At 43.6% G+C, this 27,914-nt stretch overlaps 1 protein-coding gene across 2 annotated transcripts in view; it reads right to left on the reverse strand.

Moving 5' to 3' along the window:
* Positions 1-976: 976 nt before the first annotated feature.
* LOC137300368 (tubulin beta-4B chain-like) overlaps positions 977-27,914 on the reverse strand; it is a 45,621-nt gene continuing 18,683 nt past the window's right edge. Inside the window, exons 2-5 of one of the 2 annotated variants that reach the window (XM_067969451.1) lie at positions 18,792-18,900; positions 6,790-6,798; positions 5,293-5,403; positions 977-2,034 (exon numbers count right to left, since the gene is read on the reverse strand). In XM_067969451.1, coding sequence (XP_067825552.1) covers positions 977-2,034; positions 5,293-5,403; positions 6,790-6,798; positions 18,792-18,900 — 1,287 coding nt within the window. The remainder of the gene's footprint in view (positions 2,035-5,292; positions 5,404-6,789; positions 6,799-18,791; positions 18,901-27,914) is intronic. The other variant, XM_067969452.1, reaches the window with a different exon arrangement.

Below are 27,914 nucleotides of genomic sequence, written 5' to 3' on the forward strand. Positions count from 1 at the left end.
CATGCTCAAACAGCACAACCCAAATTCAGCTCACAGCTCTGAGTAAAAATATGAAGTCCGAACCTAAGCTTTTGGGAGAGGATGAGGGCCTCAAGTAAAAACTTTTTATGAAGGCAGTAAAAGACACAAAAGACATTTCAATGGATACATTTTAATCACAAATTATGTCATTAAAAATATATATTTTGTATAAACTGTTCTTTTGGACAAAGAAATTTCAGCTATTGAGGAAAAAAAATGATGGATCAAAAATGTTCATGACAAATGTTTAGAAAGCATTTTGAATGGCCTGTGGGAAAAGTCACCCAGTGACCAGATTATGTAATTGCAACGTGATGAGTTTACATTGCAATTTCCATTATAAATGTAGATATGGGAATTTATAATGGAAAAATATAATAATATAATATATTGTAGGCAAGAAGTGCTTGCCGACATAAGATTTTTATTAAGATATATATGGATATAGAATAATTTTTCAAATTATTCTATAATGTTGTAATGTTCCCTACATTACAACAGTGACTACACTTCAAAAGTACTTCATTGGCTGTAAAGTGCTTTGGGACGTCCTGAGGTCATGAAAAGCGCTATATAAATGCAAGACTTTTTCTTCTTATATCTATATAAATCTCATTAAAAGGTTTGGGATCATTTCAAGGTTCATCTATCATCCTCTATTGCTCTGTATGTCTGTACCAATTGTAATATAACTAAAATATCTTCATTTAGTTACCTTACATTTTATAGATCTTCAATTTGGCCACGGATCATCTGGAGGTTGGGGATCTCTCATTAGATAATACAAACACATTGGGTTCAAACTTTAAAAACAACACTCCAAACAAAACTGCATTGCAATTATTTAAATTTATTCCCTTTCAAAAGTAGCATTTGATATCAAAACAAGAAAGTGCAGAATGGCAATAGAGGAAATGCACTTCCGAAGCTTTGCAGATAATGCACAATATATAGCTTAATTTTCTTCTCCGCCTAATTCTTCCTCTTCAGCTTCCTCTCCAGATGTGGCATCCTGGTATTGCTGGTATTCAGATACCAGGTCATTCATATTACTCTCAGCCTCAGTAAATTCAGTCTCTTCCATACCCTCACCAGTGTACCAATGCAAGAAAGCTTTCCTCCTGAACATGGCAGTAAACTGCTCAGAGATGCGCTTAAACAGCTCCTGGATGGCTGTTGTATTGCCAATGAAGGTGGCAGACATCTTGAGGCCTCGAGGTGGGATGTCACAAACAGCAGTCTTAACATTGTTGGGAATCCACTCCACAAAATAGGTACTATTTTTATTCTGTACATTCAACATCTGTTCATCCACCTCTTTCATGGACATACGGCCTCGAAAAACAGCAGCAACGGTCAGATAGCGGCCGTGCCGAGGGTCACAGGCAGCCATCATGTTCTTGGCGTCAAACATCTGTTGGGTAAGCTCAGGTACTGTGAGGGCACGGTACTGCTGGCTACCACGGCTGGTCAAAGGAGTAAAACCTGGCACAAAAAAGTGCAGTCGGGGGAAGGGGACCATGTTCACTGCTAGTTTACGCAGGTCAGCATTGAGCTGACCAGGGAAACGTAGACAGGTTGTTACACCACTCATGGTGGCTGACACAAGATGGTTCAAATCACCATAAGTGGGAGTTGTCAGTTTGAGGGTACGGAAACAGATGTCATAAAGGGCCTCATTATCAATACAGTAAGTTTCATCAGTGTTCTCCACAAGCTGGTGGACAGATAGGGTGGCATTATAAGGCTCTACAACGGTATCTGATACTTTTGGCGAGGGCACAATACTAAAAGTGTTCATGATTCTGTCGGGGTATTCTTCTCGGATCTTGCTAATAAGGAGTGTGCCCATACCAGCACCAGTACCACCACCCAGTGAGTGGGTGAGCTGAAAGCCCTGGAGACAATCGCAGCTCTCAGCCTCCTTTCTCACCACATCCAGAACAGAGTCCACCAGTTCAGCGCCTTCAGTGTAATGGCCTTTGGCCCAGTTGTTACCAGCACCGCTTTGACCTGCAACAAACGAGAGCAAAATAAATTCTCACAGCTCTTCACAACAATCCATCATATTTCTATATATCTGCATTATATGATTTTTTTGTGAATAATGGTCACATTTGAGTGTTGGGGAAAGGCACCCAGTGTTAGCATTAACTGCTCCAAGGTCAGGTATACCATGGTTAGATGCAGAGTAAAGCTCCTTCTACTCTGGCCCAACAAAGTTCCTTAGCTCTAATCACAGAAGAGCACCCCAAACCCATAATCCCGTTCCTCTCTCAATGAGATTATCAGTTGGTGCTGAGTTTAAGAGCAATTTTGTGTTGTAGGGCAATGATCACTAGGAACTGGACTGAGACGGCCAACACTCATTTCATGTAGAAACCCATCATCAGTAGAGTTTCATTCCATCAGACTGGGCTGAATTTATCCCTAGATGTGAAAAGCCAATGTTTAACCCACTGCACCACCCAGTCCCCACAACAAATCTATATCCACATTAATAAAAAAAAGTGCTGTAACCTTTGAGCCAGCTTAATCACATGACCATCCTGATTGCTCTGTGTTTGATTGACAGCTATGGATAAATGCTAGTAAAAATAGCAAGGCAGGAAATCACCAGGCTTCAGTGCATACAAGAAGCTGCACAAATACTGAGGAATCCACAACTCAGTAGTGAGATTGGAGTTTGTAACAATAATGACCATGTGTTAATGTTGCAAGCCGCCCTTCCCTTTGCCAGAATCACCATCATTTGGCACTAGGCTGCCTCCAGGGGTATCTAGGGAACAACAGCTGCTCCTGAATTGTTATACTCTTACTGTGGCATCACCCACTCTCGATGGTGATATGGTGATGTGGTGAACATGTGCTGAGCACTTATAAAGGTTTGTTTCGTTGTACATGAAATGCAAGAAAGGCAAAGCAACTGTAGCAGAGACAATAGCAGAGCAGAGATGAACACAGAAATAGCCCTGGACCGAGAGGGTGTGTGGTACAGAACAGAGAAAGCTGCAGTAGCAAGAGCATAGTAGAGCTAAGACAGACACAGCAACAGTCCTGGGCACACAGTGAAGGGCTGGGATGTAGAGTAGAGAAAGCACATAACCTGCCTTAACCTGGGAACGGCAGTAATGCAGCGGAAGATGCACTAAGCATATTGCAGAAGTTTAATGCCACCCTCCCACACTGCTTGGACATATTGGCCTGGAATTTCCTCAGCTGTTCTCCAGCAGGAGATTGGGAGTAGCCCCTGGAAATCCAGGGCCAATTTAGCCAGCTCTCTCTCCACATTTGCCTAAAGAAATGTACTGCACTGCAAGGAGCACACAAACATTTAAATATTCACATATGGGAGTTAGCATGAGAAGAGTAAAATAATAAAAATCTGCTGTAATGGATTTACCACAAGCAATATTCTGCTACCTGCATTCAGAGTAAATTCCACTCTGAGGTGTACGTCACAGCAGCATTATAGAGGTCCCTGACACTGCACATTGTTAGAGTAAGTTTTAGCTGCAATTGCTTTCTTTCACTATGTTGAGTTGACCATACAAATCGGTTCTCTATTTTGTAATGTAACATCTCACTAGGAATTGACTCACTACACATTTGTAGTTTAGTTTGCTTACCAACATGCACTTTAAAAAACATGCTTCTCAAAGTCAGGTTTGGTACCTTACCTCCTCCCAACCCCGTTACTAATTACTCCCCTCCTCTTTCATGAAGGCCTCGATTCCTTCCTGGGATATGGTTCCACAAGTACCAACTCCTCGTATAGTCATCCAAGTGGCCACTACTCATAGTGTTGGCAAGCTATTCAACACATGAGGGCCTCACAACAGAGCCTGATCCAGTCCTCAGTTGTTTTTCACATATGCACATTTCCAGCAGGGATTGCTGAATAGCGAACGCTATTGGAAACCTGCAGTGATTTCCCCCTCCCTAATGGCAGGGCACGGAATCAAACCGTGGCACGTCTCCGGCACAGCTCAGCACACGCCGGGAACCCTATCTGGGATTCTCCTGGTCTGTCCTGTTCTGCCACACACTTGATAAACTCATTGAGACACTGGGAGAGAATTTATTTTTAAACACCACATGTAGTCTGCCTTGTTTCCACATATAAATTGCTATTAGCCCAAGGGGAAAAATCACCAGACAAATTGCCCCTGAAGATAACCTGCACCATCAGTGCAAGGGGGTCATTTGCTTACACTGCTGAATCATAGTCTCACTTTGAGGCAGGCTTCTTCGTCCACAGAAGGTAATAGCAAGAGCACTGAGTTATAAAACTAATGCAATTTTACAATTAGCAATGAGAAAACACTTGACAGTAAAACATCTTCAACACACACCAGGGCAAAGAGAACACATTTGGGACAAACTTCTTTCAGAAAATAGGAGTGCACCCAAGTTAAGTGAACTATTACTATTCTACAATTGTTCAACCTACACATACAAGTAGGAAATACCTTAAAGTAGCACAAACACTAGCTGTGGTTACATTTTCAGGCCAGCTCAGATGATAACGGCAGTCAAACACTTGTTCTTCTCAGCTGCCCAGAGACTGATGCTTGGTGAAAGCATGTACAGACAGCTGCCTTGAAAATAGCATAAAAGGAACCCCCGGAGAATACTGTAAGCTCAAACTTCCCACGATGGGTTCTGCCATGATGGGAAGATACTCTTCATTACCAGTTTGCTAATTGTTTGGCATTTGGTTTTTCTCAAGTCTCAGTTCCACAGTAAACAAAGTGAGACTATGATTCAGCAGTGTAAGCAAATGATCACCCAGTGCCAGATAGCTATTTACATAAAGTGTCAGCTTGGCTCGCTGGTAGCACTCTAGCCCCTGAGTCAGAAGGTTGTGGGTTTAAGCCCCACTCCGTGAGCTCAGCACATAAGGCAGGCAGTACTGAGAGGGTGCTGCATTGTTGGAGGTACCATCTTTCAAATGATATGTTAAACCAAAGCCCTGGCTACCTGTTCAAGTGGATGTAAAAGATCCGATGACACTATTTGAAGAAGAGCTTGGGAGTTCTCCCCAGTGTCCTGGCCAATATTTATCCCTCAGCCAACATCACTAAAACAGATTAACTGTCCTTATCTCATTGCTGTTTGTGGGACCTTGCTCTGCGTAAATTGGCTGCTGCATTTGCCTGCAACACTTCAAAAGTACTTCATTGGCTGAGAGGGGCTTTGGGATGTCCTGAGGATGTGAAATGTGCTTTACAAATGCAAGTTCTTTCTTACTTTATAAACTTTACTTACCAAACACAAAGTTATCTGGTCTGAAAATCTGCCCAAATGGTCCAGAGCGAACAGAGTCCATAGTACCAGGCTCCAAATCCATGAGAACAGCACGAGGCACATACTTGCCACCTGGATCAAAAGACTAAATGTAAGTAACCTGTCAAAACTCATATCGAAGGCTAGAAATTTGTCAAAGGAAATTTACCCAAAAATTCCTGGTAAAATTGAAAAATAAATCACTCGCTGAATGTAACAACAGTTTATTGCTGTTCACAGCACTCCTGCAACCGGCAGAAAACTGCATAATAGCTCAAATATATGGCCTCGTATCCAGTCAGTCCGAGCCTCGTACTCCGTCAATCTGAGCCTCGTACTCCGGTCAGTCTGAGCCTCCTACTTCATCAGTCTGAGCCGCCTACTCCTCAGTCTGAGCCTCGTACTCCTTCAGTCTGAACTTCGTTTTGCTTCAGTCTGAATCTCGTACTCCTTCAGTCTGAGCGTTGTACTGTGTCAGCCTAATCTATAACCTGACACGCAGATCATGCTACAGCTGAATGGAAGTTTAAGTACGATGGGAGTTTAAGATTCCTTCTTAAAAGTCAGAAATCGACAAAGATAGCAACAGACTTTTAATGATAAGGTTGAAATTTTGAAACTAGGATTTGTACAGAGAGCCCAGGAGTCTGCAAAGGCAGCCTGAAAGTTGTGCGTTTCACTATGCTGGCTGCACATATGACACGGAGCAGTAAAAATCCAGTTTGTTCCAATGCCACCAGATTCTGCAAGATAAGCAGTAGCAGCTACTATGGTAACTCTACCTGAAAGTAACTGGTGTACCCTGTAACCTGGCTTTTCCACTTGCATTAATCCAGTGGACCCAACCAGAAAACTGGACAGGGTTCCTTGGTATCAGATCTCGCCGACCTTTGTCCCCACTCCATTGTCCACTACCATTTCCAGCAGCCACAGGAAGTATGTGGCCTTTTTAGGTGAGCCCATGCAACGGGGCTAAAGTCACATCATGATTCCCATTTTCTATTATTTCTGCCTCATTTGCACAGTTTCCCCACTTATCCTGTACAGAACAGGCACACAGGGTTGCTAGGTACTATGGAGAACACAGAGGAGCATTTTAAGAGCCTAGCATCAATGTTAATAGCCCCAGTTTAAAGCTTATTTTTAACTCATCCTTGGTGGAAGGTTTGTTTATTTGCTGTCATCAGTTACTTTGACATCTGTCTTTATGACATTAGTTGTGGGCCTGCCATTCCCCCCCTCCCCACCATTTCAGATAGGGCACATTGGTTTCCCATTGGGAATTCCTCTGCATCTTTGCTAGTTGGAAGAGGAGGAGGAGAAGCAAAGGAGTGATACCATGCTGGTCAGACAGTCCCAAAGGCACGCAGTATCCCACATCCAAACACATAACTCCAGTTGTGCCAGGAACATTACCGTCAAAGGCTTCACTTTACTAACAAATCCATTGCTGTAAGCACCACTACATCTCATCTCTACCACAAGTACCTCGCTGCTAGGTCACAACCACCATTAACTTTTATGCTACGGAGTCATTCCAGGCTGTCATTGAGGACATCACTAACATTAGCCAATTAGCTGTGCACAGATGCATTAAACATGTCATGAATGTATTGTTTGCTACAGCAAGCAATTTCATCTCCTTCCCCGTTGACAATCAGTGGCTGGGTAACAGGGTGATGCAATTTTAGAGTTACAGGATACCCGAAGGTCCGAGGAGTCACAGATTGTACCCACGCGGCCCAATGTGCTCCCTTGTTAATGCCCCTACCTGCCAGAACAGGAAAGGATTCCACCGTTATGCAATTGAATCCTTACTCTTCTCTGGAGCAGCAACAATGCCTTCGTTTTAAGGGAGTGCACTGTGTCAGCACTTTTTGACCCAGAAGCTAATCCTCAGTGTGGCTCCTGAGATACCAGGGATTTCTTTGCATCCATAGTTCCTGACACTTGTCTGGTATCCCAGGGCATGAGTTGACCACCGATATAATGAAGTCCATTTGTGCAACAGAGTAATAGTTGAGCACATCACTGGCATGTTGAATACATGCTTCAGATTTCTGGTTCAATTTTGGGACATTCTACAATACAGCTGGAAAGGGTGTCAAAGATCATGGTTGGAGGCTACGTGCTGCATAACTCTGCCTTATAACTAGGCCTCATTTTTGAGGCCCTGGAGGAAGAGCAGCAAGAAAACCAGAGCAGCTTGAAGAGGACGTGGAAGACACCCCACTGCAAGGGACATTAGTGCCTGTCTCATATAGGACACCTTCCAAATCTGGTCACTGCATTAACAGTTCTGTTTCTTTCTTCCTCTTCAAAGATGTCATCAAATACAGACCCTTCTCTGTGTGCAACAACTCATGCAGCTCCCATTTATGCCAGCAGCTGAAAACAACTTCCAAATCTTTTCAAGAACAGTATCTTTAAACACAACTACTTTAGTGCAACCATAATTTTAATTAGAAATCAGATTGTGCGTGTGCCTCATGCTTCTTGCCATCCTGCTTCCCCTTAATATCAGTGCATCAAAGATGGGCTCCTTAACCCTAGCCTTATACTTCTCCTAGGCGCTATCTCAGTGGCAGAAGTGTGTGAGATGACTGGCTGTTGTGTTCCAGTAGGAGCCTTCCAGCACTGATGTGGAACATGTCTAATGGCAGCAGAGATGGACATTCTGTGGGCTTAGCTTTTTATGCTGCTGCCTGGGAAGCATAGCGCTGCATCCTCCTCTGACAGATATACAGCCATCAAAGGGGCTGGCACGGTCGCCATATTCGCTTCCATCCTAACAGGAAACATTGTCACCAGTACCCATTCCTGCCATGCCAATAGTACTGGGCATTGGCTCATCATGACCGCCGACCCGTGGGAAAGCAGACAAAATGCCCAATGAGATGAGTGAAGCCCTGTGTAATGCTTATCTGAAATCCAAGCTGCAAGAGACAGCCTCCTCCATTCTCGCACTCCAGGCCTTGAAGACAGCTATCTCAGCATCCTTTGAAGAGGCACAGCCCACTCTTGGAGCCTTTGTCAGGAGCCCTCCACTACAGATGAAACCTGGAGCTGCCAAATGTTCCATGGTGGACTGCAGAGTTGGGAATCTGTACTCCATTGCCCTGCGTATGCTGTAATGGACTCCTCCATCCCAAACCACCACCTGCAGTGCATTGTCCCCAAATCTGCACCAACACTTGATGCTCTGCAGGCACTGTTCTTTTAAAAGCAGGACGGTGAGATTCAAATGCCCAGGCTCTTCATCCAAGGGAGTACACAATTTGATTCTCTGGCCAACAACACCTTCCTCCTCATATGCCACAGGAGCTCCTTCTGCTCATTCATGCTGTGTGTCATTGGTGTTCTCCTCTCTGGTTCACATGAGGAAGAACCCATATGTACTGGGTTCTTCCTCAGGCCAATAGATGGAAGGATAAGAGGTTACAGTGGTTTCCTGGAGTAGAGTTCACATGTAACAAGTGACAAGAGACCATCATAATATGGTTTTCTGACAGTTAATTGATTGAGAGGCAGGAGACAGAAAGTAGGGATTAAGAAATGGACTACAATTGGCAGGATGTGACAGGTGGAGTTCCCCAGGGACCCAGCTGGGGTCTCAGCTTTTCACCATGTATATCAATGAAGGAATAGAGAGTTGCATATCCTAGTTTGCAGGTGACATTAAGTTAGGAGGCTCAGTAAGTTGTGTAAATGAGAGCAGGAGGTTACAAAGAGACATAGACAGATTAAGTGAGTGGGCAAAATTATGGCAAATGGAGTTCAATGTGGGGAAGTGTGAAGTCATCCACTTTGGACCCAAGATAGATCACAGTATTTTCTAAATGACGAGAAGCTAGGAGCTATGGAAGAACAGAGAGATTTAGGGGTCCATGTACAAAATCACTAAAAGATAGTGGATGGGTACAAAAAGTAATTAAAAAGGCTAATACTGTTGAGGTAACAATCCAACCAGTCTTACTTGAGGGCTAGTATCATGAATGCTGTACCATGGCGTGATGGGACATTGGTCTGCACTTGTAATTCCCTGAACAGTGAGCTTCTGATTTCAATCATGCTGCTGTGGGCTGCTGCTAAGTTGAGGCCATGGAGTTCCCCATAGTAAGAGGAAACAAATATCAGGATGAATAGTTCTACTAAATACTTCTGTATTAATGGGACCCTTTCACTTGTATGGAAGCTGGGATAGCCCTTTCTCTTACTACTATTCCCTTATTTCCTTTTACGGAAGAGCAAGAAAAGGAGAGGGAACAGCACTGGATCCCAACTCTGCCAGCATTCCATACCCCAGATATGTGTATATGATAGGAAACCAGATACACATGGTGCAGCAAGTCTGTTGAAAGCCACCATCTAAGAGGTTGGTACAAATGGCCCCAGGGCAGTATTATGAGTATTACTGGCCTGTGGTTTCAAAAAAAAACTTCAGTTCAGATTAGATTCATTCCTTATCACAGGATTTGGAAAAAATTAGTTTTGCATAACAGGTTGTTTTGTGTAATTTTAGGTTGTTGCAATCGTTAACTTCCAGGTTTAAACAATATTGTGACCTATGCTTTACTAGCATCATTTATTTATATTCCATCATAGTTCTGCTTTAATAATCTAATATATTATATAGTTCTGATTTACATTTATATTGGAGAGATGATTAGTAAATTGATTATGGAAAATATGGCTATGACTCTTGTTGGTTATGCACTGTCCCTATGTCAGAAATTGGAGTGCTAATTCTTAGCAGCTGGAGGTGGGTAAGGCTCTGCAAGTGGATAGGGAAAAGGAAAATTGACCAGATCTGCTGAGGTAGAGGAACAAAGACAAAGCTCAAAGTGATTGATTAATTCAAACAATTTTATATCCAAAGAAACTATTGTAGCATTGGAAAGGGATGATGTAGTTGAGGGGTTAAAGACAGAATCTATTTGGTTAGAATTAAGGAACAATAGAGGAGCTATTACACTACTGAGTGTATACTATAGGCCACCAAATAGTGGGAAGGAGATAGAGAACATTTGCAGGCAAATTACAGAAAGATGCAAGTAGTATAGAGCTGTGATAATGAGGGACTTCAATTATCCCAATTTAGACTGGGGCAGTCATAGTGTAAAGGGCAAAGAGGGGGAGGAATTCCTGAAATGTGTTCAAGAGAACTTTCTGCAACAGTGAGTTTCCAGCCCAACCAGGAAGGAAACCGTGCTGGATCAAGTTCTGGGGAATGAAGTGGGGCAAGTGGAGCATGTTTCAGTGGGAGAGCATTTGGGAAACAGTGATCATAATATCATTAGGTTTAGAATAGGAAAGGACGAGGAACAATCAAATGTGAAAATGTTTAACTAGAGAAGGGCAAATTTCAGTGAGTTAAAAAGGGATCTTGCCTAGGTGGATTGGAATCAAAAATTGGTAGGCAAAACAGTAATTGAGCAATAGGAGGCCTTCAAAGAGGAGTTGAGGGTACAGAGTCGACACATCCCTATGAGGGGGAAAGGAAGGGCATCCAAAGCTAGAGGTCCCTGGATGACTAAAAATATAGAGATTAAAATGAAACAGAAAAAGGAGGCTTATGATGAATATAAGGTTCATAATACAGTAGAGAACCAGAATACAGAAAGTACAGAGGAGATCTAAAAAAGGGAATAACAGGGGCAAAGAGTGTATGAGAATAGATTAGCGGCTAATGTAAAAGGGAACCCAAAAGTCTTATATAAACATATTAATAGTAAAAGGGTAGTCAAAGGAAAAATGGGACTGATTAGGGACAAAAAAAAATCTTCTTGTGGAGGCAGAGGGCATAACTAAATGAACACTTTGCATCCGTCTTCACTAAAGAGGATGCTGCCATTGTAGCAGTAAAGGAGGCGGTAGCAGCGATATTGGATAGGATAAAAATAAAGAGGAGGTACTTAAAAGATTGACAATACTCAAAAGTAGAAAAGTCACCCGGTCCAGATGAGGTGCATCCTAGGTTACGATAGTGGAAATTGCAGAGGCTCTGGGCACAATCTTCCAATCCTCCTCAGACATGGGAGTAGTGCCAGAGGACTGGAGAATTGCAAATATTACACCCCTGTTCAAAAAAGGGGAGAGGGATAAACCCGGCAATTACAGGCCACTTGGCCTAATGTCGGTGGTGGGGAAACTTTTAGAGACAATAATCCGGGACAAAATTAATTGGCACTTGGAAAAGTATGTAATAAATGAAAGTCAGCACGGATTTGTTAAAGGAAAATTGTGTTTCACTAACTTGATTGAGTTCTTTGATGAAGTAACGGAGAGGGTTGATGAGGGTAGTGCGGTTGATGTGGTGTATATGGACTTTCAAAAGGCATTTGATAAAGTACCACATAACAGACTTGTTAGCAAAATTAGTGCCCATGGGATTAAAGGACAGTGGCAGCATGGATACAAAATTGGCTAGGGGACAGAAAGCAGAGAGTAGTGGTGAATGGTTGTTTCTCAGACTGCAGGGAAGTATACAGTGGTGTATTGGGACCTCTGCTCTTTTTGATATTTATTAATGACCTGGATTTGGGTATTTTTTTTTATTCGTTCATGGGATGTGGGCGTCGCTGGCGAGGCCGGCATTTATTGCCCATCCCTAATTGCCCTTGAGAAAGTGGTGGTGAGCCGCCTTCTTGAACCGCTGCAGTCCGTGTGGTGACGGTTCTCCCACTGTGCTGTTAGGAAGGGAGTTCCAGGATTTTGACCCAGCGACGATGAAGGAACGGCAATATATTTCCAAGTCGGGATGGTGTGTGACTTGGAGGGGAATGTGCCTGCTGCTCTTGTCCTTCTAGGTGGTAGAGGTCGCGGGTTTGGGAGGTGCTGTCGAAGAAGCCTTGACGAGTTGCTGCAGTGCATCCTGTGGATGGTACACACTGCAGCCACTGTGCGCCGGTGGTGAAGGGAGTGAATGTTTAGGGTGGTGGATGGGGTGCCAATTAAGTGGGCTGCTTTATCTTGGATGGTGTTGAGCTTCTTGAGTGTTGTTGCAGCTGCACTCATCCAAGCAAGTGGAGAGTATTCCATCACACTCCTGACTTGTGCCTTGTAGATAGTGGAAAGGCTTTGGGGAGTCAGGAGGTGAGTCACTCGCTGCAGAATACCCAGCCTCTGACCTGCTCTCGTAGCCACAGTATTTATATAGCTAGTCCAGTTAAGTTTCTGGTCAATGGTGACCCCCAGGATGTTGATGGTGGGGGATTCGGCGATGGTAATGCCATTGAATGTCAAGGGGAGATGGTTAGATTCTCTCTTGTTGGAGATGGTCATTGCCTGGCACTTATCTGGCGCGAATGTTACTTGCCACTTATGAGCCCAAGCCTGGATGTTGTCCAGGTCTTGCTGCATGCGGGCTCGGACTGCTTCATTATTTGAGGGGTTGAGAATGGAACTGAACACTGTGCAATCATCAGCGAACATGCCCATTTCTGACCTTATGATGGAGGGAAGGTCATTGATGAAGCAGCTGAAGATGGTTGGGCCTAGGACACTGCCCTGAGGAACTCCTGCAGCAATGCCCAGGGGCTGAGATGATTGGCCTCCAACAACCACTACCATCTTCCTTTGTGCTAGGTATGACTCCAGCCACTGGAGAGTTTTCCCCCTGATTCCCATTGACTTCAATACATGAAACTCAGAAATGAAGTAAACAATATGGAGAATAGTAACAGAATTCAGGAGGACATAGACTGGTGAAATGGGCAGACACATTGCAGATGAAATTTAACACAGGGAAGTATAAAGTGATACATTTCGGTAGAAAGAATGTGGAGAGGCAATATAAACTAAATGGTACAATTTTAAAGGGGGTGCAGGAAGAGCACATACATACATACATCTATGCCTCTATCTGGGCACATACACAAATCTTTGAAGGTGGCAGCTCAAGTTGAGAAGGCTGTTATAAAAGCATATGGGATCCTGCACTTTATTATTAGAGGCATAGAGTACAAAATCAAGAAAGTTATGCTAAACCTTTATTAAACACTGGTTAGGTCTCATCTGGAGTATTGTGTTCAATTCTGGGCACCACAATTTAGGAAGGATGTCAAGGCTTTACAGAGGGTGCAGAAGAGATTCACTGGAATGGTACCAGGGATGAGGGACTTCAGTTATGAGGAGAGACTGGAGAAGCTGGGGTTGTTCGCCTTAGAACAGAGAAGGTTATGGGCCGATTTGATAGGTGTTCAAAATCATGAACAGTTTTGACAGAGTAAATAACGAGAAACTGTTTCCAATGTCAGAAGGGTCAGTAACCAGAGGACACAGATTTAAGATGATCGGCAAAAGAGCCAGAGACGACATGAGGAAACATTTTTTTTAACGCAGCGAGTTGTAATGATCTGGAATGCATTGTCTGAAAGGGCGGAAGCAGATTCAATAATAACTTTCAAAAGGGAATTGGATAAAGACTTGAAGGGAAAAAATTTACAGGGCCATGAGGTAAGGGCAGGGGAATGAGACTAATTGGACAGCTCTTTCAAAGAACAGAATGGCCTCCTCCTGTGCTGTACCTACTACGATACTAATAGAATATTGGCCTTTATCTCAAGGGGCCTGGAATACAAAGGGGAGGAAGTGATACTTCAGTAGTACAGAGTCTTGGTCAGACCCTATCTGGATACTGCGTCAATTTTTGTGGTGTGAAATTATGTAAGGATATGGGTGCCATACTGCCTCATGGGCATTGATGGTAAGCAATCATCTCTGTGCGCAACCATCTTCAGCCAGCGGTGCCAAGTGGATGATCCTGAGGTCCCCACCATCACAGACACCAGTCTTCAGTCCATTTGATTCACTCCACATGACATCAAAAACTATCTAAAGCAAAGGCTAATCCTGACAACATCCCGACTGTAGTGAAGACCAGTTTCCAGAACTAGCCGCACCTTTAGCTAAGTTGTTTCTGTACAGCTATGACAATGTGGAAAATTGCCTAGATACGTCCTGTCCACTAAAAGCAGGACAAATCTAACCCAACCAATTAACTGCCCCGTCAGCGTACACCTAATCATCAGCCAAACGATGGCAGGACTAATCAAAACTTTATCGAGTGGCACTCACTCACCAATAACCTGCTCACTGATGCTCAGTTTGGGTTCCGCCAGAACCTCTCTGTTCGAGACCTCATTACAGCTTTAATACAAACATGGATGCAGCAGCTGAATTCTAGAGGTGAGGTGAGAGTGACTGCCCTTGGCATCAAGGCAGAATTTGACCAAATGTGGCACCGAGAAGCCCTAGTAAAACAGAAGGCAATGGGAATCGGGGAAAACTCTCCAGTGGCTGGAGTTATACCTGGCATAAAGGAAGATGGGTGTGGTCATTGGAGGCCAATCATCTCAGCCCCAGCACATCGCTACAGGAGTTCCTCAGGGCAGCCTCTTAGGCCCAACCATCTTCAGCTGCTTCATTGATGACCTTCCTGCCATCATAAGGTCAGACATGGCTGTTCGCTGATGATTACAGTGTTTAGTTCCATTTGCAATTCCTCAGATAATGAAGCCGTTTGTGCCCACATGCAGCAAGACCTGGACAACATCTAGGCTTGGGCTGATAAATGGCAAGTAACATTTGCAGCACACAAGTGTCAGGCAATGACCATCTCCAACAAGATGCATTGTAGAAACTTGTCAAGACTTCTTCGGCAGTATCTCCCAAACCCACGACCTCCACCACCTAAAAGAAGGGCAGTATGTGCATGAGAACACCAATGCCTCCAGGTTCCCCTCCAAGTCACACACCATCCTGACTTGGACATATATCACCGTTCCTTCATCGTCACTGGATCAAAATCCTGGAACTCCCTACCTAACAGCATTGTGGGAGCTTGATATCCACCTCTCCACCAGCACACTGTGGCTACAGTTTATCTACAGGGATGCAGAGCAGCAATTCACCAATATTATCTTGAAAGCACCTCCCTATTCTGTGACCTCTACCACTGAGAAGGACAAGAAAAGCAATATTGTGAGAATGCTATCACCTCCAAGTCATAGACTATCTTGACTTGGAAATATATCAGCCGTTCCTTCATCGTCGCTGGGTTAAAATCCTGGAACTCCCTACCTAACAACATTATGGGAGCACCTTCACCACACGGACTGCAGCGGTTCAAGAAAGCGGCTCACCACCACTATCTCAAGGGCGATTAGGGATGGGCAATAAATGCCAGCCTTGCCAGCGACGCCCCAACCCTGAGAATGAATTAAAAAAATTATAGATTCCTGGAATGTTACAGCACAGAAAGGTTTGTACTGGTGTTTTTCTCTACATGAACACTAACATATGTGAGGGGAAGATCACTGTAAGGGGATTAACATGCTAAGTACTGTACATTCTTCTTGCATGATGTGGCTGGCTCCCATTATCTTGCTGGACCTGGAAAGGTCATTAAACTTCTTTAATGCAACACCTCGATTTTAAAATTCTTATTGTTGTTTTCAAATCCCTCCATGGCTTCGCCCCTCCGTATCTCTGTAACCTCCTCCATACAAAATATCTGCGTTCCTCCAATTCTGGAATCTTGCGCATTCTCAATTTTAATCACTCCACCGTTGGTGGCCGTGCCTTCAGCTGCCTAAGCCTTAAGCTCTGGAATTCCCTCCCTAAACTTCTCCGCCTCTCTCTCCATCTTTCCTCCTTTAAGATGCTCCTTAAAACCTACCTCTGACCAAGCTTTTGGTCACCTGTCCTAATATCTCCTTATGTGGCTCGGTGTCAAATTTTGTTTGATAACACTCCTGTGAAGTGCCTTGGGACATTTTACTACGTTAAAGGCTCTATATAAATGCAAGTTGTTGTTGCTTGGTTATGCACGAGGTGGTTGCATTGCCTCTTATTGCCCTGGCTAGCTCTTCCTGCGGTGCTCTGTGCCAAAAAGGATCCCCCTCCTCTGCTTTACTTCCTGCAACAGTACTTCTACTGCTACTTCTGCAAACTTAGGAATTCTCTGCCTCCTGCCAGACATCTTCTCTGAACCATACTTTAGCAAAAGTAATAATGATGCTTGTCTTTTTAAGCTGCTGAAAGCCTTTAAATCCTAATGGACAGATTCCCAATTGGAGGCGTTTCTGACACATGATGCTGTGCAAAGTATTATAATAGTGCTAACCCCACAAATTTCCCCGGCTTCAGTGCTGACGACATTGAGTACGCACAAATTGTGCTCATAGGAATTGCTACATGAATAAAGATCAAGGTCCATCTAGTTCGCCTCCCAACATCATGGTAGTCACATGATACTACTCACTTCCTGTCAGGCTTGTGCTCAATCAGAATATCCAGGCTTTTGAGTCAGCCCTCAAAGCAATAGGTTCATTAAGTAGGTCCCTGAATGTCTGTCAGACAGATCAAGCTCAGCCAAGGGAGATATTGGTAAATTTAGGAGAATATGTAGAACTGTACAAGTATAATCATTATTTGTTAGAGGGTAATGTAAGCCATTGAATCCAAAGGAATGTTTCAAATTGTATGGATAAGCTAAAGAACAGACTGCTTGGTTTTCATGGGAATGTAGTTCTTGAGGAAGGTCATCTTGTGATTTTTGTGGTTGCCTGTCTCAGTGGTATCTTCAATAGTGCTACAATTGGAAAAGGGCAGAAATGCCTTGAGCTCTAGAGTAGGAATGGAAGGATTGGAAGTAAGGGTAAATACCAGGCTATCTATAACTTTCTGTTTCAAATTTGCTAACCAGACAAGAAGTCAATATTGTGGAATAGATATGCCTGAAGGGGTTTGGAGGTTAAACATATCTTGAGAGCCTCTTCTGAGGCAATCCATGTCTGAAATAGAAGCTGAGCCATTTGTCAAACAGGCAATCGTGTTTCTGGGTATCTTAATTATAGAGCCTTAGAGATTGACCTTTATGAAGGATCTAACCTTAACAAAACAAGAAGTAGCATGACTAGTAACTTGGGGGTAGAAATTCGTGCCTGCCCATTTTGGGCGTGCAGGGAGGGATAAATGCAGGGTAAAATCCCTGCGCCTGAATGGTGATGCCCGAAGTCCCCAATATTGGGCCTTGGGTCTCATTAGCATTAAGCCGGCTTAGCGCGAACAGCTAGCTGGCGAAGAGTAAAAGAAGATTGGGCCGTTGCTAGCATCACAGTTGCCCTCAGGTAAGTGAGGGCTGGGGGGGGGGGGGAAAATCGGCGGCCCACGTTCTCTAAATATGGGGTCGCGATGAGCACTCTTGCTCCTCCCGGCTCCAAATTCAGGTAAGCAAATTTCAAAAACATACCCATTTGGTAGCAGGCAGTCCCAGGGTCTAGTTTTACCGAGGGTAGCCAGCGTGGCTGCCTCAGGGCAAACTAATCTTCCAATGGGGGCCTCAAACAGGCGTCAGGCCCCTTATTTGCACCTGGAATGGGCCTAACGCCTGTTTCAGGAGTGGGCAATATACAACATTTTTTTTCTGCCTGCCATATTGGAGGCTTAGTAGGATATTTAGTGCCCGAGAAACGGTGCTGTGCGGCTGAATTTATAGGCCTTCCTCCTCTCCTGCGGATGACCTTCTGCACTTGTTTAGACTTAGATATGTTTTAAACAGATTGGTGCTTCTGTTAAAATAGCAGACAAAGGAATGTTATACAAACCCATTAAGCGAATATCGAAACCAGTAATTTCCTGGTTTACATTAGTTATAAAAAGCCCTTTGGGGCTGTTATGAGGTGGGAAGAGGTTTTAACGCCTGGAACCTCCTTTCAAAGTATGCCATCCAAGTTTTAAAAAAACTTCTCTGAGCTTGTAGGCTGTTGATCTAACCCACAAACCAAAAGATTTCTGTCACCAAGCCTACTGAGCTTTCATTTGTGATTATTCAGCAGCCTATTAACAAGTCGATCTGAGTTTTGGATGGTGTTTCCTATATTTTGCCTGTAGGTTTTGTGTACTTGCACACTGTTTCTGTTACCAATACCAATAACAAAAATGATTCCTGACAATGTCTTGTGGAAACTGGGGGTTGGGGGTGCGGGAACCTGTCAATATTTCCAGGGGGACCAGCAGATTGAAACAGTTACATTATGGGCCGTTATGCTAGCTTTGCAATAACACAATCAATCAGTGATTGCTACTGAAAACATGCCTCCCTGTGCTGATAGAAAGCCAACATGATGTTATGCATATTTAAATCCACTGCTATCAACAAATTTGTTTATGAAATTCTACTTTTTAAGATAGTACAAACTTAAACTTGCAGTGCACCAGGAGTACTTTAATGTATCACCTGTAAAGTGGGCTGTGTGCCAAACTCCAGCTGATACAATACAGTACTACAGAGCTCTCAATCTGGTACCAATGCTCATGTTTCCACTATTTTACAGGGCAGAATTTAAATAGCAAATTTGCTGGAGGCAGAAGAATTTTTTAAAAATGGGATTGATCACAGGATGCCACGTTGGGAGAAATCACTGCTCTTATCCATATTATACAACCTAAAATATGTAAAATATGCCAATTAATACCTGTCGCCTCATTATAATAGACATTAATTCTCTCCAGTTGGAGATCACTGTCTCCATGGTAGGTTCCGGTAGGATCGATGCCATGCTCATCACTGATAACTTCCCAGAACTAAAAAAAGTATAAAGTCAACATTAACATATGTAAATTAGTTAAGCATGTTTAAGAGGACTACATAAGAACATAAGAAATAGGAGCAGGAGTAGGCCATCCGGACCCTCGAGCCTGCTCTGCCATTCAACAAGATCATGGCTGATCTTCTATCTCAATGCCATTTTCCTGCACCATCCCCATATCCCTTGATGCCTTTAATATCTAGAAATCTATCGATCTCTGTTTGTACTCAATGACTGAGCCTCCACAGCCCTCTGGGTTAGAGAATTCCAAAGATTCACCACCCTCTGAGTGAAGAAATTTCTCCTCATCTCAGTCCTAAATGGCCTACCATTTATTCTGAGACTGTGACCCCTGGTTCTAGACTCCCCAGCCAGGGAAAACATCCTCCTTGCATCTACCCTGTCGAGCCCTGTAAGAATTTTGTATGTTTCAATGAGATCACCTCTCATTCTTCTAAACTCTAGAGAATACAGGCCTGGTCTATTCAATCTCTCCTCATATGACAATCCCAGGTCTAGTATGCAATGGACACTATCATTAATGGACATACATTCATTCCAGATCCCTGGAGGATTTTTGCTCCTTTAATGTAGTTTACTTTTAACACCACCCCACTTCATTCTTCAAAATAAAAAGGAACGGGGCTGAGGTTCAGGGTGGCAAGGGGCACAGTTAGGCAGTGATACCATTAAGTATTTTATTGCACAGCTGGAATAGGTTTCCCATCGGGAGGCTGAGGTCAGAACACTGGACTCCTTTAAGAAACAACTAGATGGGAAGAGGGTAGGGATGGTATTTTGAAAGAGATCAAAAGGACTGAAGAGCTTTCTTAATCCAAACCTACCTCATAATATGATGAAACAAAAGCCCAACAAGTAACAATGTATAACAATTTTCTGAATTTGACAGTAACAAAGAAGATGACGACACAGAAAAAACTGAGGTGAAATTATCAAATTCCGTTTAGGTGACAACACACATGGGACACTCTCCTTACTTACTCAGCAACAACCTGCTCACCGATGCCCAGTTTGGGTTCCGTCAGGCTCCAGATCTCATTGTAGCCTTGGTACAAACATGGACAAAAGAGCTGACTTCCAGAGGCGAGATAAGAGTGACTGCCCTTGACATCAAGGCAGCATTCAACCAAGTGTGGCACCAAGGAGCCCTAGTAAAACTAAAGTCAATGGGGATCAGGGGGAAAACTCTCCAGTGGCTGGAGTCATACCTGGCACAAAGGAAGATGGTTGTTGTTGTTGTTGGAGGCCAAACATCTCAGCCCTTGGACATCACTGTAGGAGTTCCTCAAGGCAGTGTCCTAGGCCCAACCATCTTCAGCTGCTTCATCAATGACCTTCCCATCATAATGTCAGAAGTGGGGATGTTCACTGATGATTGCGCAGTGTTCAGTTCCATTCGCAGCCCCTCAGCTAATGAAGCAGTGCGTGCCCGCATGCAGCAAGACCTGGACATAATCCAGGCTTGGGCTGATAAGTGGCAAGTGACATTTATGCTAGACAAGTGCCAGGCAATGACCATCTCCAACAAGAGAGAGTCCAACCACCTCCCCTTGACATTCAACGGCATTACCATTCCCGAATCCCCCACCATCAACATCCTGGGGGGCCACCATTGACCAGAAACTCAACTAGACCAGTCACATAATGCCATGGCTACTAGAGCAGGTCAGAGGCTGGGTATTCTGTGGCGAGTCGCTCACCTCCTGACTCCCCAAAGCCTCTCCACCACCTACAAGGCACAAGTCAGGAGTGAGATGGAATATTCTACACTGCCTGGATGAGTGCAGTTGCAACAACACTCAAGAAGCTCGGAACCACCCAGGACAAAGCAGCCCGCTTGATCGGCATCCCATTCACCACCTTAAACATCCACTCCCTCCACCACTGGTGCACCATGCAGTGTTTACTATCTACAGAATGCATTGCAGAAACTCCACAAATTCGCCACCTCTACCACCTAGGACAAGGGCAGCAGATGCATGGGAACACCATCACCTCCAAGTTCCCCTTCAAGTCACACACCATCCTGACTTGGACATGTATCGCTATTTCTTCATCGTTGCTGGGTCCAAATCCGGGAACTCTCTACTTAACACCACGCAGAGTGCAGTAGTTCAAGAAGGCAGTTCACCACCACCTGCTCAAGAGCAATTAGGGATGGGCAATAAATGCCCATATTCCAAGATTGAATTTTTAAAAAAATCCTGTTATCATTGGAATAGAACCCCTGGGATTATAACATTAAGGATGTCTGTCTGAAAAACAACCACTAAAGTTCTATGGACCATAATCATTAGGTTTCCTAAAAATCATCAGGAATTGCACCAAAAGGACCTCAGTTAGTAACCTTTCCTGTTGAATAGAATAGACAGACCCATCGTAGAAAACACTGCTGAAAATCGGAATAGTTTCCATCTCTCCGGGTAGAACAGAAGCCATGTCCTGAACCAGTATTGAGATTTACTAATATTCAGGAAAGATGTCAGACAAAATAATTTGCAGGGCCATTATGGAATTGTTAGAACCATTTCTCCTTAATGACAGGAAAAGGCCCACTAGTCCATCTAGCTTGTCCCATGTTGTTGTGATGCCCAGTGTATCACAGTACAAACACTCCCCACCTTCCCAATAACCATATCTCTCTCTCCTGAGAGAGGCAAAGTATCAGATTAAAACCCCAGTCTAATTAGAGGAAAAAATCTGGAAAATCCCTCTCCAACCCCCTTTAGGTGGTCGAAACCAGATCAGGAGATCGCATAGATCCCGATTTATATTATAGGATACATACCTCTTGTACGAGGTGATCTCTGCCCCAGCCAGAAATAGGTCCAGCTCTTTCTTGAAGGAATGCAATAAGTCAGCGTACACTGCACGAGCCGGCAACATGTTCCACAGGTCCACTATTCTCTGGGAAAAGAAGATCTGCCTAACATCCAACCTAGTTCTGCCCTTACATAACTTGTAAGCATGATCCCTGGTCCAATCTAACCTATTCAGTTGAAATAATTGGTCTATATATAAACACAATCTAGTCCCTTCATTATTTTATAAACCTCAATCAAATCTCCCCTGAGTCTTCACTTCTCTAAATAATAGACCAGCTCTTTGAGCCTATCTGGGTAGATCAGATGTTTTAAACTGGGTATTAATCTTGTGGCCCTCCTCCGCACCCTTTCCAAAGTCCCAATATTCCCCACCATGTGGGGAGAGGAGGTCCTGGAGGGTCAAGCATGGAATCTATTTGGTTAGAGTTAAGAAACAATAGAGGTGCCATTACACTACTGGGTGTATTCTATAGGCCACCAACTAGTGGAACAAATTTGCAGGGAAATTACAGTGAGGGGCAAAAACTAGAGAGTAGTGATAACAGGGGGCTTCAACTATCCTAATATAGACTGGGATAATACTAATATAAGGGGCAAAGTGGGGGAAGAATTTTTGAAATGTGTTCAGGATAACTTTCTTGACCAGTATGTTTTCGGCCCAACCGGAAGGAGGCACTGCTGGACTTGGTTCTAGGGAATGAGGCAGGCCAAGTGGAGCAAGTGTCAGTGGGGAAGCATTTAGGGAGCAGTGATCATAGTATAATAAGGTTTAGAATAGATACGGAAAAGGACACGGACCACTCTAAAGTAAAAATACTCAATTGAGGAGGGCCAATTTCAGTGGAATGAGAATGGATCTGGCAGACAAAACTGTAATTGAACAGTGGGTGGTCTTTAAAGAGGAGATGGTTCAGGTACAGTCTAGGTACATTCCCCAAGGGAGAAAGGTAGGGCAACTAAAGCCAGAGCTCCCTGGATGACAAAAGAGATAGAGAGTAAGATGAAGCGGAAAAAAGGGGCGTATGACAGATGTCAGGTTGATAACACAAGTGAGAACCAGGCAGAATACAGAAAGTTCAGAGGGGAAGTGAAAAAGGAAATAAGAGGGGCAGAGAGAGAGTATGAGAATAGACAGGCGGCCAACATAAAAGGGAATCCAATAGTCTTCTACTGGCTTATAAATAGTAAACGGATAGTGAGATGAGGGGTGGGGCCGATTAGGGACCATAAAGGAGATCTACTCATGGAGGCAGTGGGCATGGCCGAAGTACTAAGTGAGTACTTTGCATTTGTCTTTACCAAGGAAGAAGATGCTGCCAGAGTCTCAGTAAAGATATAGTTGAGATACTGGATGGGCAAAAAATTGATAAAGAAGAGGTACTAGAAAAGGCTAGCTGTACTTAAAGTAGATAAATCACCTGGTCTGGAAGGGATGCATCCTAGGTTGCTGAGGGAAGGGTGGAAATTGTGGAGGAACTGGCCATAATCTTCCAAACATCCGTAGATACTAGGGTGGTGCCAGAGGACTGGAGAATTGCAAATGTTACACCCTTGTTCAAACAGGGTGTAAGGATAAACCCAGCAACTATAGGCCAGTCAGTTTAACCTCGGTGGTGGGGAAACTTTCAGAAACGATAATTTGGGATGAGTGTGGATTGATTAGGGAAAGCCAGCACAGATTTGTTAAAGGTAAATTGTCTTTAATTAACCTGATAAGAGTTTTTTGATGAGGTAACAGAGAGGGTAGTTGAGGGCAATGCAGTTGATGTGGTGTATATGGACTTTCAAAAGGCATTTGATAAAGCACCGCATGGTAGGCTTGTCATCAAGATTGCGGCCCATAGAATAAAGGGGGCAGTAGCAACATGGTTACAGAATTGGTTAAGTGACAGGAAACAGAGCAGTGGTGAACGGTTGTTTTTCGGACTGGTGGGAGGTGTACAGTGGTGCTCCCCAGGGGTCGGTGCTGGGACCACTGCTTTTCTTGGTATATATTAATGACTTGGACTTGGGTGTACAGGGCACAATTTCAAAATCTGCAGATGACACGAAACTTGGAAGGGTAGTGAACAGTGAGGAAGATAGTGATAGACTTCAAGAGGATATAGACAGGCTGGTGGCAAGGGCGGACACGTGGCAGATGAAATTTAACGCAGAAAAATGCGAAGTGATACATTTCGGTAGGAAGAACAAGGACAGACAATATAAATTAGAGTGCACAATTCTAAAAGGGGTACAGGACCAGAGTGATCTGGGGGTATATTTGCACAAATCGTTGAAGGTGGCAGGACAGGTTGAGAAAGTGGTTAAAAAAGCATATGGGATCCTGGGCTTTATAAAGAGGCACAGAGTACAAAAGCAAGGAAGTCATGATGAACCTTTATAAAATACTGCTTCGGCCACATCTGGAGTATTGTGTCCAGTTCTGGACACCGCACTTTAGGAAAGATGTGAAGGCCTTAGAGAGGGTGGAGAAGAGATTTATGAAAATGATTCCAGGGATGATGGACTTTAGTTATGTGCATAGACTGGAGAAGCTGGGGTTGTTCTCCTTGGAAGAGAAGGTTGCGAGGAGATTTGATGGAGGTATTTAAAATCATGAAGGGTCTAGACAGAGTAGATAGAGAGAAACTGTTCCCATTGGAGGAAGGGTCAAGAACCAGAGGGCATAGATTTAAGGTGACATGTGGAAAAACTTTTTTACACAGCGAGTGGTTAGGATCTGGAATGCACTGCCCGAGGGGGTGGTGGAGGCAGATTCAATCATGGCCTTCAAAAGGGTACTGGATAAGTACTTGAAAGTAAAAAATTTGCAGGGCTACGGGGATAGGGAGGGGGAGTGGGACTAGTTGGATTGCTCTTGCATAGAGCCGGCATGGACTCGATGGGCCAAATGGCCTCCTTCCATGCTGTAACTTTTCTATGATTCTATGAGACCAAAACTGGACACAGTATTCTAATAACTGAGGCCTAATCAAGGTCTTGTGCCAGGACAAAATGGTACGCTTTGTTTTATAGTGAATTGTCCTATGAGTACAACCTAGAACCCGGTTTGCTTCAGCTATAAGCACTTTGCGTCAGTACTTACAGTAGAGGAAGAGGATAGCATGCCGGTCGCCTCAAGGAGACTAATTTTGAATCAGGGATGGGGATTTGCCATAATTAGCATAAGCAAATTAACAGTAATGAAGAATATAATAGCACTAAAGGGTGACAAATCCCCAGGACCAGATGGTTTCCATCCCAGAGTTTTAAAGGAAGTAGGGAGAACACTGCAGAAGCCCTAACTATAATCTTGCAAAGTTCTCTCGATTCAGGAACCATTCCTTTAGATTGGAAAATTGCACGTCACTATGCTATTTAAGAAAGGTGAGAGAGGGTAACTAGGGAATTATAGACCAGTTCGCCTAACATCTGTTGTCGGGAAATTACTAGAATCTATAATTAAGGATAGAGTGACTGAACACCTTGAAAATTTTCAGCTGATTGGAGAGAGCCAGCATGGATTTGTAAAGGGTAGGTCATGCCTGACAAACCTAATTAAATTTTTTGAAGAGGTGACTGAAGTAGTGGACAGGGGAATATGGACGTTGTTTATATGGACTTCCAGAAAGCATTCGATAAAGTCCCTCATAAGAGACTGTTAGCTAAAGTTGAAGCTCATGGAATTGAGGGCAAATTGTTGACCTGGTTAGGAAATTGGCTGAGCAGCAGGAGACAGAGAGTAGGGATAATGGGCAGGTACTCAAATTGGCAGGATGTGACCAGTGGTGTCCAACAGGGATCTGTGTTGGGTCCTCAATTATTCTCTGTATTTATTAATAACTTAGATGATGGGATAGAGAGCCACATATCCAAGTTTGCCATTAAAAACAAAGATAGGCAGCATTGTAAACAGTGTAGATGGAAGCATAAAATTACAGAGAGATATTAATAGATTAAGTGACTGGGCAAAACTGTGGCAAATGGATTTCAATGTAGGCAAGTGTGAGGTCATCCACTTTGGGCCTAAAAAGGATAGATCAGAGTTCTTTCTAATGGTGAAAAGCTCGAAACAGTGGCAGTCCAAAGAGACTTAGGGGTCCATGTACATAGATCAGTCAAATGTCAAGGACAGGTACAGAAAATAATCAAAAAGGCTATTGGAATGCTGGCCTTTATATCTAGAGGACCAGAATACAAAGGGGTAGATGTTATGCTACGGCTATACAAAGCCCTGGTTAGACCACACCTGGAGTACTGTGTTTGTTCTGGGCACCGCACCTTATTGGCCTTGGAGGGAGTGCAGCGTAGACTTACTGGAATGATACCTGGACTCCAAGGGTTAAATTATGAGGAGAGATGGAACACACTAGGGTTGTATTCCCTGGAATTTAGAAGATTAAGCGGTGATTTGATCAAAGTTTTCAAGATATTAAGGGAAACTAATGGGGTAGGTAGAGAGAAACTATTTCTGCTGGTTGGGGAGTCTAGGATTAGGGGACAGAGCCTAAAAGTTAGAGCCAGGACTTCCAGGAGTGAAGTTAGGAAACACTTCTACATGCAAAGGGTGGGAGAAGTTTGGAACTCTCTTCTGCAAACAGCAGTTGATGCTAACTCAATTGTTAATTTCAAATCAAGATTGATAGATTTTTATTAACCAAAAGGTATTAAGGGATATGGGACTAAGGCAGGTAAATGGAATTAGGTCACAGATCAACCATGATCTCACTGAATGGCAGAACAGGTTCAAGGGGCTAAATGGCACACTCCTGTTCCTATGTTCCCAACAACTACATCTAAATCAGTAATGAAAATAGTAAATAGCAATGGTTCTAACACCGATCGCTGCAGGACACCACTGGTAACCAGTCTCCAAACAGATCCAAATCCATTCACTACAACTTTCTGCCAACAGGTAATCAGGTAGTTCTCCATCCATTGCCACTAATTCCACAAGAGAAACCTCCAAGGCCTTAGACAGTGTGAAGAGATTTACTAGAATGGTGCCAGGAATGAGTCTTCAGTTAAGTGGAGAGACGGAGAAGCTGGGATGGTTCTCCTTAGAACAGAGAAGGTTAAGGGGAGATTTGATAGAGGTGTTCAAAATCATGAAGGATTTTCATAGAGTAAATAAGGAGAAACTGTTTCCAGTGGCAGAAGGGTCGGTAACCAGAGGACACAGATTTAAGGTGATCGACAAAAGAGCCAGAAACAACACGAAACATTTTTTAAACAGCGAGTTGTAATGATCTGGAATGCACTGCCTGAAAAGGGGGATGGATGCAGATTCAATAGTAACCTTCAAAAGGGAATTGGATAAAGACTTGAAGGGAAAAAAATTACAGGGTAATGTGGAAAGAGCAGGGGAATGGGACTAATTAGATAGCTCTTTCAAAGAGCCGGCATAGGCACGATGGGCCAAATGGCTTCCTCCTGTGCTATACCTACTATGACACTCTATTCTGACTATGATAGATCCTTGACCACAGCAAAAAGTTCAGATACTCAGCATTTGGAAACAAGAGCTGTAAAGTGATTGTTTTGTATGTATGAAAGCTAATGTCACATTAAGATCAAAACAAGAATAGACCGGTTTGAGATAAAGTATGGGGGAGGAGCTCGTGTGGAGCGTGAACACTGACACAGATCCTTTGGACCGAATAGCCTGTTTCTGTACTGTAAACTTCTATGTAACTGTATGAACAATGTTTTGATCTGATTGGGGATTTTTTTTAAATGTGAGAAAAAGAGCTTGCATTTATATAGCGCCTTTTATGGCCTCAAGATGCCCCCAAAGCACTTTACATTTCAAAAGTACTTCATTAGCTGAAGTCACTGTTGTAGTGTAGGGAAATTGTAATTTGTTCTTAAGATGTGGGTGATGCCCACAAGGCCACATTTATTGCCTTCAGGTCAGGATGGTAATGGTGTTCCCACAATATTGCTTCTTTTGTCCTTCTCAGCGGTAGAGGTCACAGAGGAGGGAGGTGCTGTCGAGGTAATATCGGTGAGTTGCTGCTGTGCATCCCTGTAGATAAATTGTAGCCACAATGTGCTGTTGGAGAGGTGGAGATCAAGTTCACTGGCAGGGGAACTGATCAAGCAAACTGCTCTGTCCTGCAGACCTGAAGAACAAACAGTTCTATTTTCCAACCTCCCTCAATAAATCACAATGTATCGA

Source organism: Heptranchias perlo, chromosome 31 (genome assembly GCF_035084215.1).
Source record: "Heptranchias perlo isolate sHepPer1 chromosome 31, sHepPer1.hap1, whole genome shotgun sequence".
In the NCBI taxonomy this organism is placed as follows: Eukaryota; Metazoa; Chordata; class Chondrichthyes; order Hexanchiformes; family Hexanchidae; genus Heptranchias; species Heptranchias perlo.